This window comes from Centroberyx affinis, unplaced genomic scaffold (genome assembly GCF_046629955.1).
Source record: "Centroberyx affinis isolate AG114_WGS23_722 - 3 ecotype Tasmania unplaced genomic scaffold, CSIRO-AGI_Caff_v1 ptg004878l_1, whole genome shotgun sequence".
Lineage (NCBI taxonomy): Eukaryota > Metazoa > Chordata > Actinopteri > Beryciformes > Berycidae > Centroberyx > Centroberyx affinis.
The window spans coordinates 21499-37195 of record NW_027282388.1 but is presented as its reverse complement, the minus strand read 5'-3'; the positions used below and the strand labels follow the sequence as shown (position 1 = coordinate 37195).

At 38.8% G+C, this 15697-nt stretch overlaps 1 protein-coding gene across 1 annotated transcript in view; it reads right to left on the bottom strand.

Annotated features, from left to right (window-relative positions):
• LOC139666212 (cytosolic carboxypeptidase 4-like) overlaps window positions 1-15697 on the bottom strand; it is a gene marked incomplete at both ends in the record, with an annotated part of 54587 nt that overhangs the window by 17575 nt on the left and 21315 nt on the right. Inside the window, one exon of the mRNA XM_071545338.1 lies at window positions 12394-12574. Coding sequence (XP_071401439.1) covers window positions 12394-12574 — 181 coding nt within the window. The remainder of the gene's footprint in view (window positions 1-12393; window positions 12575-15697) is intronic.

Genomic DNA, 15697 nt, shown 5'->3' with positions numbered 1-15697 from the left:
AGATTTGATCGTAGCTCCGCTCACGTCCAAATTGATAAATGCCGAGCTTTGCGTGGAAATGAGCGTACGCCCAGTTTTCTGTCGTACGTTCGTTTCGTAAATGAGGGCCAATGTGTGTAAAATATTTTTTAGAAGTTTATAGTGATTATGCTAAGCTAACTGATGATATTTCCAGCCCCTGTTAGTTACATTCAATGCATTCTGGGAATTTTGTCAACATTTGTCAGACTAAAGGTAAATAAATAAAATGGATATGTATGTACATGTATTGTTTTGAGTGCCTCAATTTTAGGCTATGCTACGTGTGTGTGTGTGTGTGTGTGTGTGTGTGTGTTTGTGATGGCTTTAACAACAGTGGATGCCATTGGGAATCTTGTTTCGAAATCCCTCAGCTCAACTTCACATAAATTTGTCATGTAACTACAAACAGGCAGTATTTGAAATGAATACTTATCATGCCACGATGTGTGTTGTTTGTGTGTGTATGTGTGTGTGTGAGAGAGAGAGAGTGTGTGTTTGTTTGTGTGCGTGTGTGTTGTCAGTATAAAAAGTGAATATTAAGAAGGCAAGGGACTGCACTGAGACATTCCTATCTACCAGTGAACATACTGATATCAAGGTACAGTCATCACACGTATACAGCATTGCAAATTAATAGATAAAAAAGGTTTGAATTTAAACCTATGATGGATTTGTAAACAGGAACAATGGACATAAAGGAATGCTAACACTTTACAATAAGGGTACATTAATTAAGGGTTATTTAATCCTTAATAAGGGTTAGTTAATGCTAATTAAGCATTAACTAACCCTTATTAAGCATTAATAATTAACAGTCAACTAATGTGTAATTCACTAATGGTGTTCATGTTAACTAAGGTATTAATTTATGCATTAATAGTTTATAAAGATGACTATTAAATAATGTATAAATTAATACCTTAGTTAACATGAACACCATTAGTAAATGATTACCAAACACATTAGTTAACTGTTAATTAAGGGTTAGTTAATGCTAATTAAGCATTAACTAACCCTTAATTAATGTACTCTTATTGTAAAGTGTTACCAGGAATACTCTTTTTAGGACTTTGGCCCATTGCTACCTTACCCAAATCTCTGTCTGCTGTGCATGCTAATTCTTTAGCATACAGTACCCAGTAGTGTCCAGTCATGGCGGAAGAGTAAATAGCAGCATGATGTAGGACTCTATAGATTCCATTTATTTTTCTAATATAGCTCTCCTGATCTCTAAAATTTGTATAACAACGTAACACTGGCAAGAGACATTAAGTAAGTGAAACTGCGTAATGCCACGTAAAAGACATTAGGAACAAAAGAAAAAGAATGACAAGCAAAATAAGCTAGCTAGCATAGGGTGACCACATTTCCAAACCCCCAAACCGGGACACTTAAGTGTACCGAACGTTCATGCATGCTCACATGTATGCACTTATGCACGCACCATAGGCGTTTTCATCAAGATGGGGGACAGTTATTTCAGCGCTTAGCACATCTACCTAGTGACTGCACCTTTCAACACCATGGACAGCGCCTCAGCAAACGAAAAATGGTGTTTTGTCTCCAAAAATCCACCAAAACATAATATGTGATGCATTGTTTATGTTTTTTGATTGGGTTAGGTAATAATGAGCGGGACAGAACATGATAAACATCTATGTAAGTGCTGAAAACAAGTATAATACTATTATTATTTTAATTGTGGTGAAAACCGGGACAATTTGGTAGTGAATGTTGAAAACCGGGACATTTTAGTGTTTTACAGATATTTGTCGGGACTCGGGACACCCATCTTGAAACCGGGACAATCCCGGACAAACCGGGACGTCTGGTCACCGTAAGCTAGCATCAACTTGGGTAATGCTAGCAGTAGCAGTAGTAGTAGTACTAGTAGTAGAATTAGTAGCAATAGTAGTAGTAGTAGTAGTAGTAGTAGTAGTAGCAATAGTAGTAGTAGTAGTAGTAGTAGCAATAGTAGTAGCCTAGTACTAGTAGTAGAAGTAGTAGCAATAGTAGTAGTAGTAGTAGTAGCCTAGTAGTAGCAATAGTAGTAGTAGCAGTAGTAGTAGCAGTAGTAGCAGTAGTAGTAGTACTAGTAGCAGAAGTAGTAGCAATAGTAGCAGTAGTAGTAGTAGTAGTAGTAGGTAGTAGTAGCAGTAGTAGTAGTAGTAGCAGCAGTAGTACTAGTAGTAGAAGTAGTAGTAGTAGTAATAGCAGTAGTGCTAGTAGTAGAAGTAGTATCAATAGTAGTAGTAGTAGTAGTAGTAGTAGTAGGCTAGCAGTAGTATTCATAGTAGTGGATGGATGGATGGATGGATGGATGAGAAAACACATCCACCAGAAATTTGGAAAGATTCTTTGAAGACTTGATTAGATTAGTATTGGGCAAGTTGTTATTGTTATGTAGCATCAGGTAATGTTTGTCATATTTCAAGCTTTCATCTTAAGACAACAACAAAGAAATGCACTTGGCATTAATGTAATACACCAACTATTGGCCATATAACTGCTTTGGACTCATGGGAGAGAACACTACAACATTTTTGGGAGTAGTGGACAGATATTTTTTATATTTTCAGAACATCCAAAGCCACTTTTCCACCATTTTGTAATGAGATAGAACTGTTTGTCAGTCCGATCATGCCAAGCTTATTTCATTATTTATTCAACAAATGAGTTTACATCACTCTGTCAATTTTCCACTTCAGCTGAGCATAAAACATTTTTGCGGTACTGAGGAAATTTTATTGAAATTTGCTGTTTCCATTCATTCATTCATTTTAATTCAATACATCAAACTTTGCATAAAAATACTTGACCCAGCTTGAAAGAGAGAGGAAGTGAAGAAAAAGATGAGAAGAAAAACTGAGATGGGAAGTGAGAGCGAGAACGGAAAACAATGCAAAGAAAATAAGATTTGACCATATCCAAATTTTAATCTAAAAACGTTTGAAATTATTTAAAAAATGGTTCAACTAATATGAGTTTCTGAGGGCTGATAGACATTTTTGGATTGAAGCTGCAAATAGCTGATATTTTAAATGTGACTATTTTCACGCCAAAAAATGACAACAATTTACGATGATTCAGTATTTCCCACAGAGGTTTATGCTTGTTAGGGTTTAGACCTCGTCAGGATAAACAGAAGACTATAGGACACTAAAACTCTCTCCCTAGGATATTAATAATACCGATACATATGAATTTCATGGCAAACAAAATGTTGCATTAGAAAAAGTTCAGGTTAAGCCCTCCCCATAGACAACCAGTGTACCATTGATCAATTCTACAGTAAATCAATGTAATCAATCAAATTGCATCATATCGGAGGTGTTGCCAGGGAGTCATTCCTATGTTCCCAGGGTCCTATGTTCCCAAGGTCCTATGTTCCCCAGATTTATATGGCACATAATGGGAACATGACAAAGGGTCCTATGTTCCCAGGGTCCTATGTTCCCCAGTTCTAGGGTTAGGGTTAGAGACCTTCAAAATCAAATAAAATGATAACCATTGGTTTTGTTGTGTTTATATAGCTGTTTTGAAGCCTTGTTCCAATCAAAAAAACTGGGACCCTGGGAACATAGGACCTTGGGAGCTTAGGATCCTGGGAACATAGGACCTTGGGAACATAGGACCCTGGGAACATAGGACCTTGAGAACGTAGGACCCTGGGAACATAGGACCCTGGGAACATAGGACCTTGGGAACTTAGGACCCTGGGAACATAGGACCCTGGGAACATAGGACCCTGGGAACATAGATACGTTCCCGTTGCCAGGTCCTTTTCTTGCCACTGCCAGATGCCCTGGGAAGTCATTAAAAATAATACACTTTTTAATATTTCAGTATGGTGACATTATGAGAAAGCGCAAGAGTTCAAATATTATGGGCTTACAACCACTTTCAAATTTAGCAGACTTAAATTAGCCACACTCTTCAGTGAATAAAAGTCTTCTTATGCATTTATATTCAGGCTTCCTCCCTCAATTTAGCCGCTCTGGCAGTGTTGGATTTGCTGGTAAAATATTGTTTTTCCTTCCGCTGAAGAAATTTGATTTTGTATTCTAAAACAAAAATTGTCAATGTCAATGTGAAGTCTTCCTGCAAAGGTAGCCTCACCTCGCCTCATGTTCATATAAGGAGTGTGATCCTGTTTTTGGTGTGCGATTCATCTCCCCTTTGTAGCAGAACACCAGTAGATCAGAGTTAGGAGGACACCCACTGATCATTAATATTAACAAGCACTAAATGTTTGAAATCACCTAAAATGTAATTTCTATAAATCTACCACTTTAAAGTTGTCCCCCGAGGCACTGAAACACACACACACACACACACACACGCACACAGGCAAAAAGATTTAAAGTAAAAAATCTGTTTTGATGCTTTGGCAATATTGTTCCAATTTCATACCAATTTCAAGCACAGTGAATTGACCTGAGAAAGAGAGTAAGTCAGAGGAAAAGGGGGAGATGAGAAGACAGAAAGAGAGACAGAAAGAGAGAGAGAGAGACAGAGAGAGAGCGAGAGAGGGAAACCTGAAGGCGTGATGAGTAAATCCCTGCGGTGTCCAACTTAATTCCTGTGAAATGTCAGTCGTGTTGCAAGACTTACATCACACACACACACACACACAAAGTTGTGGAAGGACTTTCATGGAGACCAAGAGAGAAATAAAGAAATGGTTAGGGAGAGCGACCGCAATTGGACATATTTCCGGCTGAAACAGGATGTGGAGACAGGACACAACGTGAGGAGGGACTGTTCAAAAGTGTCCAGGTTAGACAAGAACAGACATGGAACGAGAAAGGCAGTGAAGCCCATTGCGTACTCGGTGTAGCCGATGAAGCAATCTACTGTGCTTTGTCTCCATCTATGGTGCTGAGCGTTCATTGCTGTGGTGTTTTTATGTATGTGCATTCAATGTCTCTGCGACATTGCCTTGATGAAAACAATGCAGCTAAAACGTTAATAACGGTAGTGCCTACAGAGGCTTCATTTGTGAAAATTTAAAGCGAAATGGTAACACTTTACAATAAAGGCACATTAATTAAGGGTTAGTTAATGCTTAATAAGCATTAACTAACCCTTAATTAACAGTTAACTAATGTGTCTGGTAATCATTTACTAATGGTGTTCATGTTAACTAAGGTATTAATTTATACATTATTTAATAGTCATCTTTATAAACTATTAAATAATGTAGAAATTAATACCTTAGTTAACATGAACATCATTAGTAAATTATGAAATTATGAAATTAAATTATTACCAGACACATTAGTTAGCTGTTAATTAAGGGTTAGTTAATGCTTATTAAGCATTAACTAAACCTTAATTAATGTACCTTTATTGTAAAGTGTTACCAGAGAATTTACTCTTCTGTTGCCCATCATTAAGTTGCCAGAAACAGGCTATTGCGTGCACTGTTTGGCCTTATATTTGTGCAATTCTAATTCATTACGTATATATATATATATATAGATTGTCAAAATTGTCAAAATTTCTCACAAGAGTGAATCACGTTGTTTGTATGTTTGTGTGGGGGCTACATTAGCTAACGGAGTATAGCCATATATCCACCAAAAAGCGCCTTAAATCAGTAACACATACTGACTCAAAGTGTCTGCCACAAACACATCACACATCTTTGAGATCACCATCCATCCTTACATGATCAAGTCAAGGTAATAAAATAAAGCTGTTTAGTTTGCTGGCAAGTTGATTCATGAAACACAATGCTGGTATGGGATTAAATATAAAATTGTCACTTAAAATCAGTGGTGAGTTAGGTTTTCAATGTAATGTAAGCCAATGTCAAAGCAGGAATTGGCTTATTGCAGTGGCCTTCAATTGCAAAAGAACACCAAAGGGGCGAGAGAGGCAAAAGATCTAACCTTGGTGAGTCCTTCTCTCTGGACAGAGTGCTGCTCTCTGCTGTTTAGGAAACAGTTTATATTTACCTCGCATTCACACTGCAGGCAACTTGGTCAATTTTTGTATCTATGTAATGGTCTGCAGCAAATGTTTTGAAAAGGCAAATCAGTTTTTGCACTGCTTTGGGATTGCCTTTCACAGTGCTAAATTGTTTTGAAGAGTTAACATAGCTAGCTAGAAACCACTAATTATGTAGCATGAATTGAAAATAAACAGAAAAATGCTCAGTAAATCGACCCTATCAACCCTAACTATGGATGCTATTGTTCTCTAAGCATTGTTTTGGAGATGTGTTTTCCTGTAATCTTCCAAATAAAAAGTTGCTGAGAAATTGGACGCTTTGAATGGCTGTTATCAACTTCTCATCCATTTTGCACTTGTCAGGAGGAACTGCTGATCATGAAGCAAAATCATATCATTGGGAAACAAGGAAGTGCAGAAATCGCTTGCATTGTTAACACTTCCTGTGTGGAGAAGATCCTGCCAGTGTCCATACCCAACACGGAATTTAATTTGGCCGAATAGGGTGAATCTACAGTGTCTCAATTAGTGAGGATGGGGCGGTCTCTTTATCACGGTCACTATATGATTTAAAGGTTCCATATTCTACACTTTCCACTGTTATATTTTATGTCTTGAGGTCCATTCAAAGCTGTGTGTGTGGTGTCATGTACCAAAAACACTCTCAATTCATTTTTACATGTTCATTTTCCAGCATCTCTCTGAGCCTTACCAAGAACAGGCTGTTTCTGTCGCTGTGTCTTTAAGGCTCATTAATATTAATGACCCCTCTGTTCTGATTGGCTAACCGTTTCAAGAGTGAAACGTGAGACACTGCAGCCCAGCAGCTACAGGTAGGGAAAACTCTCCGGTAATAAACAATGACAACCGCTCAACCACTTTGAAAAAAACACTTTGTTAGTCTATTATTTCTTACAAAAATGATAATGAGCGAACCTTTGTGACGTCACAAAGTTACGGAAGTCCAAACGGCTCGTTTAGAGGCTCGCTTTTCTAATATGGATTGTGTGGATTTAGTTGGCGACTAAAACTGGCGAATCCTGTTTTAGACGATATGGGACATTTAAACTGATAAGACAGCTGGATTTTTATATAAAAATTCTTGTCTAATGCAGCTTTAAATTCTCATTGCTCCAGTGGAGATCATTGGCCATCAGTAGAAGACTGCTGTTGGTCCCAGTGATCAACAGCAGAAGACTGTGGTTGTCTTGGGCAGTTCCCATATGTGAATGTGTTTTACTATATGAATATGAAGCAGGGTGTTATGGAGGGTTTTAAGGGCTGAAACATTTATATATTTAACATTTATATATTTAATGTCTCATTTAATTTGTGATTTATTTATGGTGACAATTAAGCATTAAATCACATAATTATTTATGTATTCATTTATTTAAGCATTTTATTATATAGTTATATATTTATTCATTTATTTAAGCATTTAAGCATTTAATTATAATTATTTATGTATTTATATATTTAGTTTCGGCCCTTAAAACCCTCCATAGACTGTTGATGAAAAAGAGCACCGAGCTCAGTTGACTTTCCCTGGATGAACATGAAGGTTAAAAAATAAAACTTGACAAGGGACAAGAGCTAAAATAGAGAAAGTTCATTCGAAACAAAACAAAATCTCAGAAGATTGTCAACACAGATATTTGAATTAAAAATCCATATACAAACACAACCTGTTCCAGCATAATGTTGAATCCCAAGTAAAGTCTGATCTGCATGATTGTGTGACAGCCAACGAATGTCATCCCTAGAGCTGGCCAAGTTGTCATGGCAACATCACTTCACTGTCTCTCCAACTCTGTTTTTCAGTGTCTGGATCTCAGGACCCAGAGGTGTGCAGCATAAAGTTTAAAATGGAAAACGAGACAGATTGTCTCCAGTCCTGCGATGACATAGACCTAATTAGTAATCACTTTATTAATTAATAATCAGTTTATTTGAATGTGATCTATGGAGAATACAGTAACATTAGCAAACATAGGGTGGCACAGTCAGGGGTGTGAGGAGGGTGGCAGCATAGAATGACACAATATGTCATGGGCTGAGCAATGACCAGCCCCTTAATTGAAGAAATGCAGGAGATATCCAAGGGAAAACAAAGGGGCCAGTCTACAAATCACTGGGTTGGAAGAGGCTTTGAAGGCCCAAACAACAAAATAAATCTTCTGCACAACTTAGTTCAGTCTTACTGTGTGGGGCTTGTCTTGAGCTGTTGCACTGGTCTTCTGTGGTCCCCAGTATCTTCAAAAAGTCTTTTGTTTGAGTGCAGACTGTGGAACCTCTGTTCCTCACTGTCTCTCTCAACAAACTGTTTGCTGCTCTTGTCAGTGTGCCACTTGCTACAGGGGCAATCAGGGGAACAGGTGTGGGGCCAGGTAAGCTGTCAATCTCTGGTATGAGCAGCAGAAGGAGCCAGCACACAGTAAGTAGCAGGCATCCACCACCATTCCCCTCAACACTCCCCTGTATGTGTCACATACCCTTCCCCTCAGCTCCGACCTGGAGGATGGGGCACTGGCTGTCCACAGGGTATGTCTCCTGGAGAGGGCATCTGCATTCCTGTGGGCTTTGCCAGACCTGAGAATGACCCCAGGTATTTCTCCTCATTTCTCACCATCCAGACTAGTGGAGAGTGGGCGGTTACCAGCTATTTGAAGCTTTCCAATGCCCATTTAATTGCCAAACTTTGTGAGGAACACTGGATGTTCATCACTGTTGATCTCTTGGATAGGACAATTCCCAGCCCAGTATCCGAGAAATCCGTTTGTACCACAGTCTCCTTGCTGAAGTCTAGGGTGACAAGGACTGGTCGAGAGCAGAGTGCCTCCTTTAGCTTCTGGAATGCTTCTTCTGCCACAGGAGTCCAAGTGAAGTGAGGTATGAATCATCGGTAGTTGCTAGTTAGATCAACAAAAGATCTTACTGATTTCTTCGACGATGGCTGAGGCCAGTCCCAGGGTTAGGGTTCCAACTTCCTACTTTGGAGCTTAATGTTGCCTTGTCCAATAGTAAGTCCAAGTAAGATGCAGCATACTCCCTGTATGGCCTAAGAGCCTCATCCATTAGGTGCTGAAAGGTGGCTGGAGCCCCATGTAGGCTAAATGGTAGCACAGAGTACTGGAACAAGCCCTAAGGAGTGGCAAAGGCAGTCTTCTCTTTAAACTCTGGGAGAGGCACTTGCCAGTACCCTTTGGTTAGGTCCAAAGTGCTTACTAATCTGGCCTCCTCCAGCCTGTCTATGAGCTCATCCACTCTAGGCATTGAGTATGCATCAAACGTGCCAATATCATTTACCTTTCTGAAGTCATTAGAGAATCTAGAGCTACCATCTGGCGTGGAAATTAAAACAACCAGACCACTCGCTGTGTGATTCTTCGATGATCCTCATCTCCAACATCTTGTTTACGTCTTTCGCCACGGCTTCACGACTGGTCTCAGGTACGTGTCAGGGTCACGACTGTACTTTTTGGTCCGGTTCTGTACCAACGTGACGCTGGATGTGTGGCCTCCTACATCTGAGAACACATCCAGGTTCAGTTGAACTAGCCCCTGGAGCTCCTCTCTCTGGGCCACAGTAAGATCCTCACCCATAGGAACATCTGGCAGGGAGGCTTTCACAGCCTAGGGGACAGACATTGCACACAAAACAACCCGTGCATTCCACTTCTTCAATTTGTTAAATCTGATACAATTTGTCCTATCCAGGCTGCTTGACTTTGTAGTTAACATCAGTTACTTTTTCAACAACTTCATAGGGCACTTGCCAGGCGGCCAGGACCTTGTTTTCACAAAAGTGTGAAGGTATGCCTCCACGTCATCTCCGTCTGTCATCTTGGGGATATAGTAGGAGACCCAGGAGGCTGTGGCCCCGTCCTGCATCTTCTGTAGGGTGGCCGCTATTGGGGCATGTTGAGCATGTAGTGTTGTAGTGTTGGAGCAACTCCTGCAGATTCTCGGCACTGTCTGCCATTTTATGCTACCACCACAAGTGGCCAAACAAGGATTTTGCTACACCACGCATGGCACAGTCAGGGGTGTGAGGAGGGTGGCAGCACAGAATGGCACAACAAACACCAACAATATCTTTGGGCAGAGCAATGGTCTTTATTGAAGAAAACACAGGAGATATAAAAGGGAAAATAAGCACCCAGTCCATAAGTCATTGGGCTGGAGGAGGCTTTGAAGGGCAAACAACAAAAGAAACCTTCTGCACAACTTAGTTCAGTCTTACTTCATGGGGCTTGTCTTGATCTCTTGTACTTGGCACTGGTCTTTTGCGGTCCCCAGTATCTTCAAAAAGTCTCTCGTTCACCCCTTTAACACCAAATTAGCTCTGGTACTTGAACCGGTTCCGTTCAGGATTCGTGGAACCTTGGTGCAATCAGGGGAATAGGGAGCCAACATACCGGTAAGTAGCAGCCATTCCCCTCAACATTCCCCTGGATGTGTCACAAAAATCCTTAGAAAGCAATGTGATTTATTGTAAAATGCCACAGTACAAATATTAAGCTACAAATGCTGTATACCCATTCATCACTGCATAGTAGCCGTCCATGTAAACTAATAGATGAAGACCATATAAGTATCTTCACCCGTCATGTGACATTATCATAGCCTGTTAACATATCAAGTTCATAGTTACAATTCTGTTACAGTAATGCACTGTAATTTCAGAATTCAGATGACCAGGGTTCTATTCCCAGCTCATACGTTTTCTATAAGTTCAGTTTTCATTTTCTGCAAATTTTTTTAACCCTAACCCTAAATATGATCAAAACCTTAACCTAACCTTAACCAAATTGTTGCAGTTTCCTAACCTTAACCCTAACCTAACCCTTAAACTAACCATAACCAAAGTTGTTAAGGTAAAAATAACAATAAAAATACAAATAATAGTAAACAGTCTATTATTACATTTTTGTGACTTAAACACATTTGCTAATAACAACACATATTGACATATATGTTGTTAGTAGCAAAACTGTTGAAAAGTAACTATAACTATTATATATACTGTATCTATTTTTCCCCTTCAAAAATAGTCTTCATGGACAAATGCCCCAGGAGCAGAGCTTTGGACAGGAAAACACAGACACAAAGGTTAGAAACATATGGAGAACTTGACTGAAAAAAGAGCTAAAATAAAACACCACGTTTGCTACAAAAAAAGCAAAAACCCTTTCACTCACTCCCTCTCTCTTTCTCTTTCTCTCTCCCCCTCCGGCCGTACCAGCTGTTCAACTGAGATTGGCCTCTTAAAACACTTGGCAGTTATCACATCTGAATGCCCAATACATACACTCGCATGTGCACGTATAGACGATATTCAAAAACCCACAAGCACACACAAGCATTTGCAAAGACACGTGCAAACACTAACAGGCACGCTTTAGAGTCAATAAATGGAGAGAAAACATATAGTGAATACAACCAGTACACACATGGATGCAAGCATGTACTTGCACACACACATACACACACACTGGAGCCCACGATTATCAGTGAACCAACAGTTTCACGAATGAAGTGATGGGTATAGGTGACTCTTCTCTGGGTGGAAGTATTCCCACTACTTTGATGAGGAATGGTAGAAAAGTTGACCCCCTGGGTGGAAGTATTCCCACTACTTTGATGAGAAATGGTAGAAAAGTTGACTTTCTCTGGATAGAAGTATTCCCACTTCTTTGATGAGAAATGGTAGAAAAGTTGACTCTCTGGGTGGAAGTATTCGCACTACTTGGATTTTTATCTTGGATCTTACTTATTTGTAAGTAAATATTTGACAAAGCAAGTATTTGACGAACGGCAACATGCCAAGTTCAATTCCAAAGGTATGATATTATGGTATGGTAAAAATTCATGATAGCACTTTACAATAAGGGTCACTAAGTTAAGGGTTAGTAAATGCTTAATAATGCTTAATTACCAGTTAACTACTGTGTAATTTACTAATGGTGTTCATGTTAACTAGGGTGTTCATTTATACATTATTTAATGGTTTATAAAGATGACTATTAAATAATGTATAAATTAATACCTTAGTTAACATGAACACCATTACTAATGATTACCAGACACATTAGTTAACTGTTAATTAAGGGTTAGTAAATGCTTATTAAGCATTAACTAACCCTTAACTTAATGACCCTTATTGTAAAGTGTTACCAAATTAATTTAAAAAAGCTTTGGAAACTGTTTTGATAATATCAGATATTTAGTTCCTGATTTCAGAAAACGATGCAGGTAGTACTATTATTAGTATTGTATCAACCTTCATTTTGGTACTATATTTACACAGATTTCCAACATTGGTGCAGGCGGTCGTATCAATATCTATTTAATATCTAAATGTGTACTGGGATTTTTTTTTTTGGAGCCCGACACTGCATTCCCACTCACGTGCCGTTGATGACTCCGTCCGGGTTCAGCATGGGGATGATTTTGAAGACGAAGGCCTCCCTCAGACTCTGGGCCACCGGGTCGTCGCTGCACAGAAACTCCAGGGTGCCCTTCATCACCCAGCTGGCGTTGGACTCGCCTGGATGGACTCGCCCTGTCAACACAATACAGGGCCGATTACCTGGAGAGAGAGAGAGAGAGAGAGAGAGATAGAGGAGTATGTTTCATTCCGTCTAGCTGTCAACACAATACAGGGACAATTACTTGGAGAAATACAACAGAGAGAGGCAAGGAGAGAGAGATAGTACACAGATAACTGGTCTTGTCGGCTGCTGTGTGTGTTGACTGTTGTCTCTCGTATTATTTGTCACTTGGTCGGTAGATGCTTTTAACATTTGCAGCAAACAGACTTTTTACCCTTGTGTGCCGATGAAGACTTGAAATGAGAAAGAAGGATTTGGTGCTTCTAGATAGTGATGATATACCGCTGTATAGTAAATGTTTTCAAACCAACAATAAATCATCCAAAAATGGGTTTAATGTATGAACTGTTGTTTGCTGGTTTTTGGAGATTAAGAATTTGCAGGAAGGAAGGAAGGAAGGAAGGAAGGAAGGAAGGATTGAGACTGAGGTCAGCCACAAGTCAGTAACACTTGGGGCCAGATGTATAAATGCATAAACACAAAAAGAATGCATACACCGTAATTGGTATTGATAAAAAACAATGTGCTGTGAGAAGATGCATACCTCCATTCATGCTCTAATAACATCACAGGGAATTTAGGAAACATTTTATTTGGAGCTTTAATCTCTACAGCACACCATAATAGCCTATTAGGTCTTAATAGAGTTAAATGTAATAATAAATATAGCTGCACAGCAGATGGGAACGACCTGGTTGCTATTGGGAAATGTTTGGAGCATATGGAGTTACAGTTATGCAGTTGTGCGGAGCAACTATACTCCAACTCACAGATGAAGTGTTAGATGAATGTTGGCATGCTAAGTATTGACTAATGATCTGTTTTCCATGTGAGATTATCTTCAAGGTGAGATTGAGAAGTGCAGGTGTTGCATGTTTCCATTGATAAGCAGTCTGTTATTGTTTGGGCAAGAATAGAGAGAGAGAGAGAGAGAGAGAGAGAGAGAGAGTGTGTGCGTGTGTTCAGAGATCCACCGCAAAACATGGTGAACTAGAGGTGTAGTGTGTGTGACGTTAACACGGGTCTTTGAATTCACACAAGAATAGATAGTTGTGTAGAGTATGTGGCTAGTTGGAGTTGAACGAGAAGCATTTGGAGACACAAGGAGACACTGAAAATGTCAAGTGATATGCGATGTGATATTTAAGCACTCACTGCACATATCGTGATGTTAGGTTGACACAGACAAGATCTATCATGTTGATCATTGCTTTGGAACAAATAACTCCCTGTTCAACTCACAGTGATATCAGCATATAAGGTGATTCCTATGGCTACAGGCTCACTTTCTATGAACGCACCGATGCTCCAGTTTGATGTACCGTATTTCCTCTAATATTGGCCCGGGCCTTTATTTACCTCAACTGCAGAGGGTACCAGGCCTTTATTGGAAGCAGGCTTATATTAGAGACAGGCCTTTATTTCTAATTCCCTCTGTTTGATAAGTATATTTGCTCATATTTTAGTACGAAGCCTCCTTGTTTTCTGATGTGCTTCTGTTGGGGTTCGTTAGGTAGCTGTTTTTTTGTTACTGTAATGCATTAACGATAATTACGGTAATTGACTACTGGCCACTATTAGAGGAAATACGGTAAGCGGCATAGGTGGAGCTAATAGGAATTCCAGAAATGACAACAGGGTTTCACTATTAGTTAGTTTAACCCTAATGTAACGATAATTCCAGCAATAAGCATATGGAGTTACAGTTATGCAATGTTTCAGCATGTCAGTGAGTGATTCTCTTTACATTACGGAAAATTCGAATCCTAATTTCTTCCAAACAAACAGAATATGAAAACACATGGAACATATGACTAAGGTTCCTTAGTCAAGTGGAATCATTCTTTACCTCATGTTACTTGTGTGCCAAATGGGACAAACAATTTCCAATCCATGCTACCACTCAGCGGTGCTAACAGCAAAACTGACAGATTACCACATTGTGAGAAATTATGTATTGTGTTCCCTGATTGCCCTGCAATGCACTGAGCGTATTGGATTATTTTTTTATTATCACAACACAACACATGGCTATACTGTATTTTCTTCAAATCTCAACATACCAACATTTAGCTTGGTAGATCTATTTAATATGATGTTTCTGACCAATTTGTAGAATTCCAAGTGGAGTAATTACTATGTCATGATTTTACAGTCAGTTGAACTTTTAGTGCAAAGTAAAAAAAAAAAAAATTGGACTGATATTTTAGCTTTTCGCAAACTATGTAAAGGCTTACCCAGTTCATTTACTTGCTTTTGTGTCATTCTGACCTACGGTTCATGTGAAGATGATTTTTAATGGTTTTTCATAAAACCCAAAATGGTGGCCGAAAATTATAGATGGACATTATGGGTGCTAGAGGCAAAAATGTTCAGTATGTCCAGATACATATCTTTACCAAGTTCCACATCTCTCCGATTAGCCTTAGATTTTCAGGGCCTACTATAGCACCCCCTATGGGCCAATCAGTACCATTCTTTGTGTCCCAGTAGCAATTAAAGTAGTCATTTATAAGTAATTTATAGTAGTAATTTATAAATGAGAGTGTTAACATCCTTTTTATTTCAGTGCAAGTAAATACACATTACCCATATTGTGCAGTGAAGGAATTATATCTTAGACGTTTACTCAAGTTTGGCTGCCCGCAAAATTAGAAAAATATATATTTCATTCCCTATCCCCCCAAGGCTAAAGAGGTACACTTCAAGATAATTAATGAAATTTACTTCTTGTCAATTTTGCAATACAGAGGTAGAGACAACAGATCTTTTTTTTTTTTTTCACTGTAATATTACTCATAATTTTTTGAATTTATGGATTAAATCTAGCATTGAGGTTCTACCATCATTTCTACTAGAAAATGTCAAATTTGGAATGTTTATAGAAGATAAAAATATAGAATTTGTAATGAATTAATTACATTTTGGCAAAATATTTTATACACAAATGTAAATATTGTAAAACACAACCAAGAGCCTTCAGAAACGAATTAGAAACATTTTCCAAATCTCTAAAATGTATGAAAAGCATGAATGCTCAAAAATTACACTTTGTATTTGCTCAGTATAAAGTAATTTAACCCCTGGAATGTATACATTGT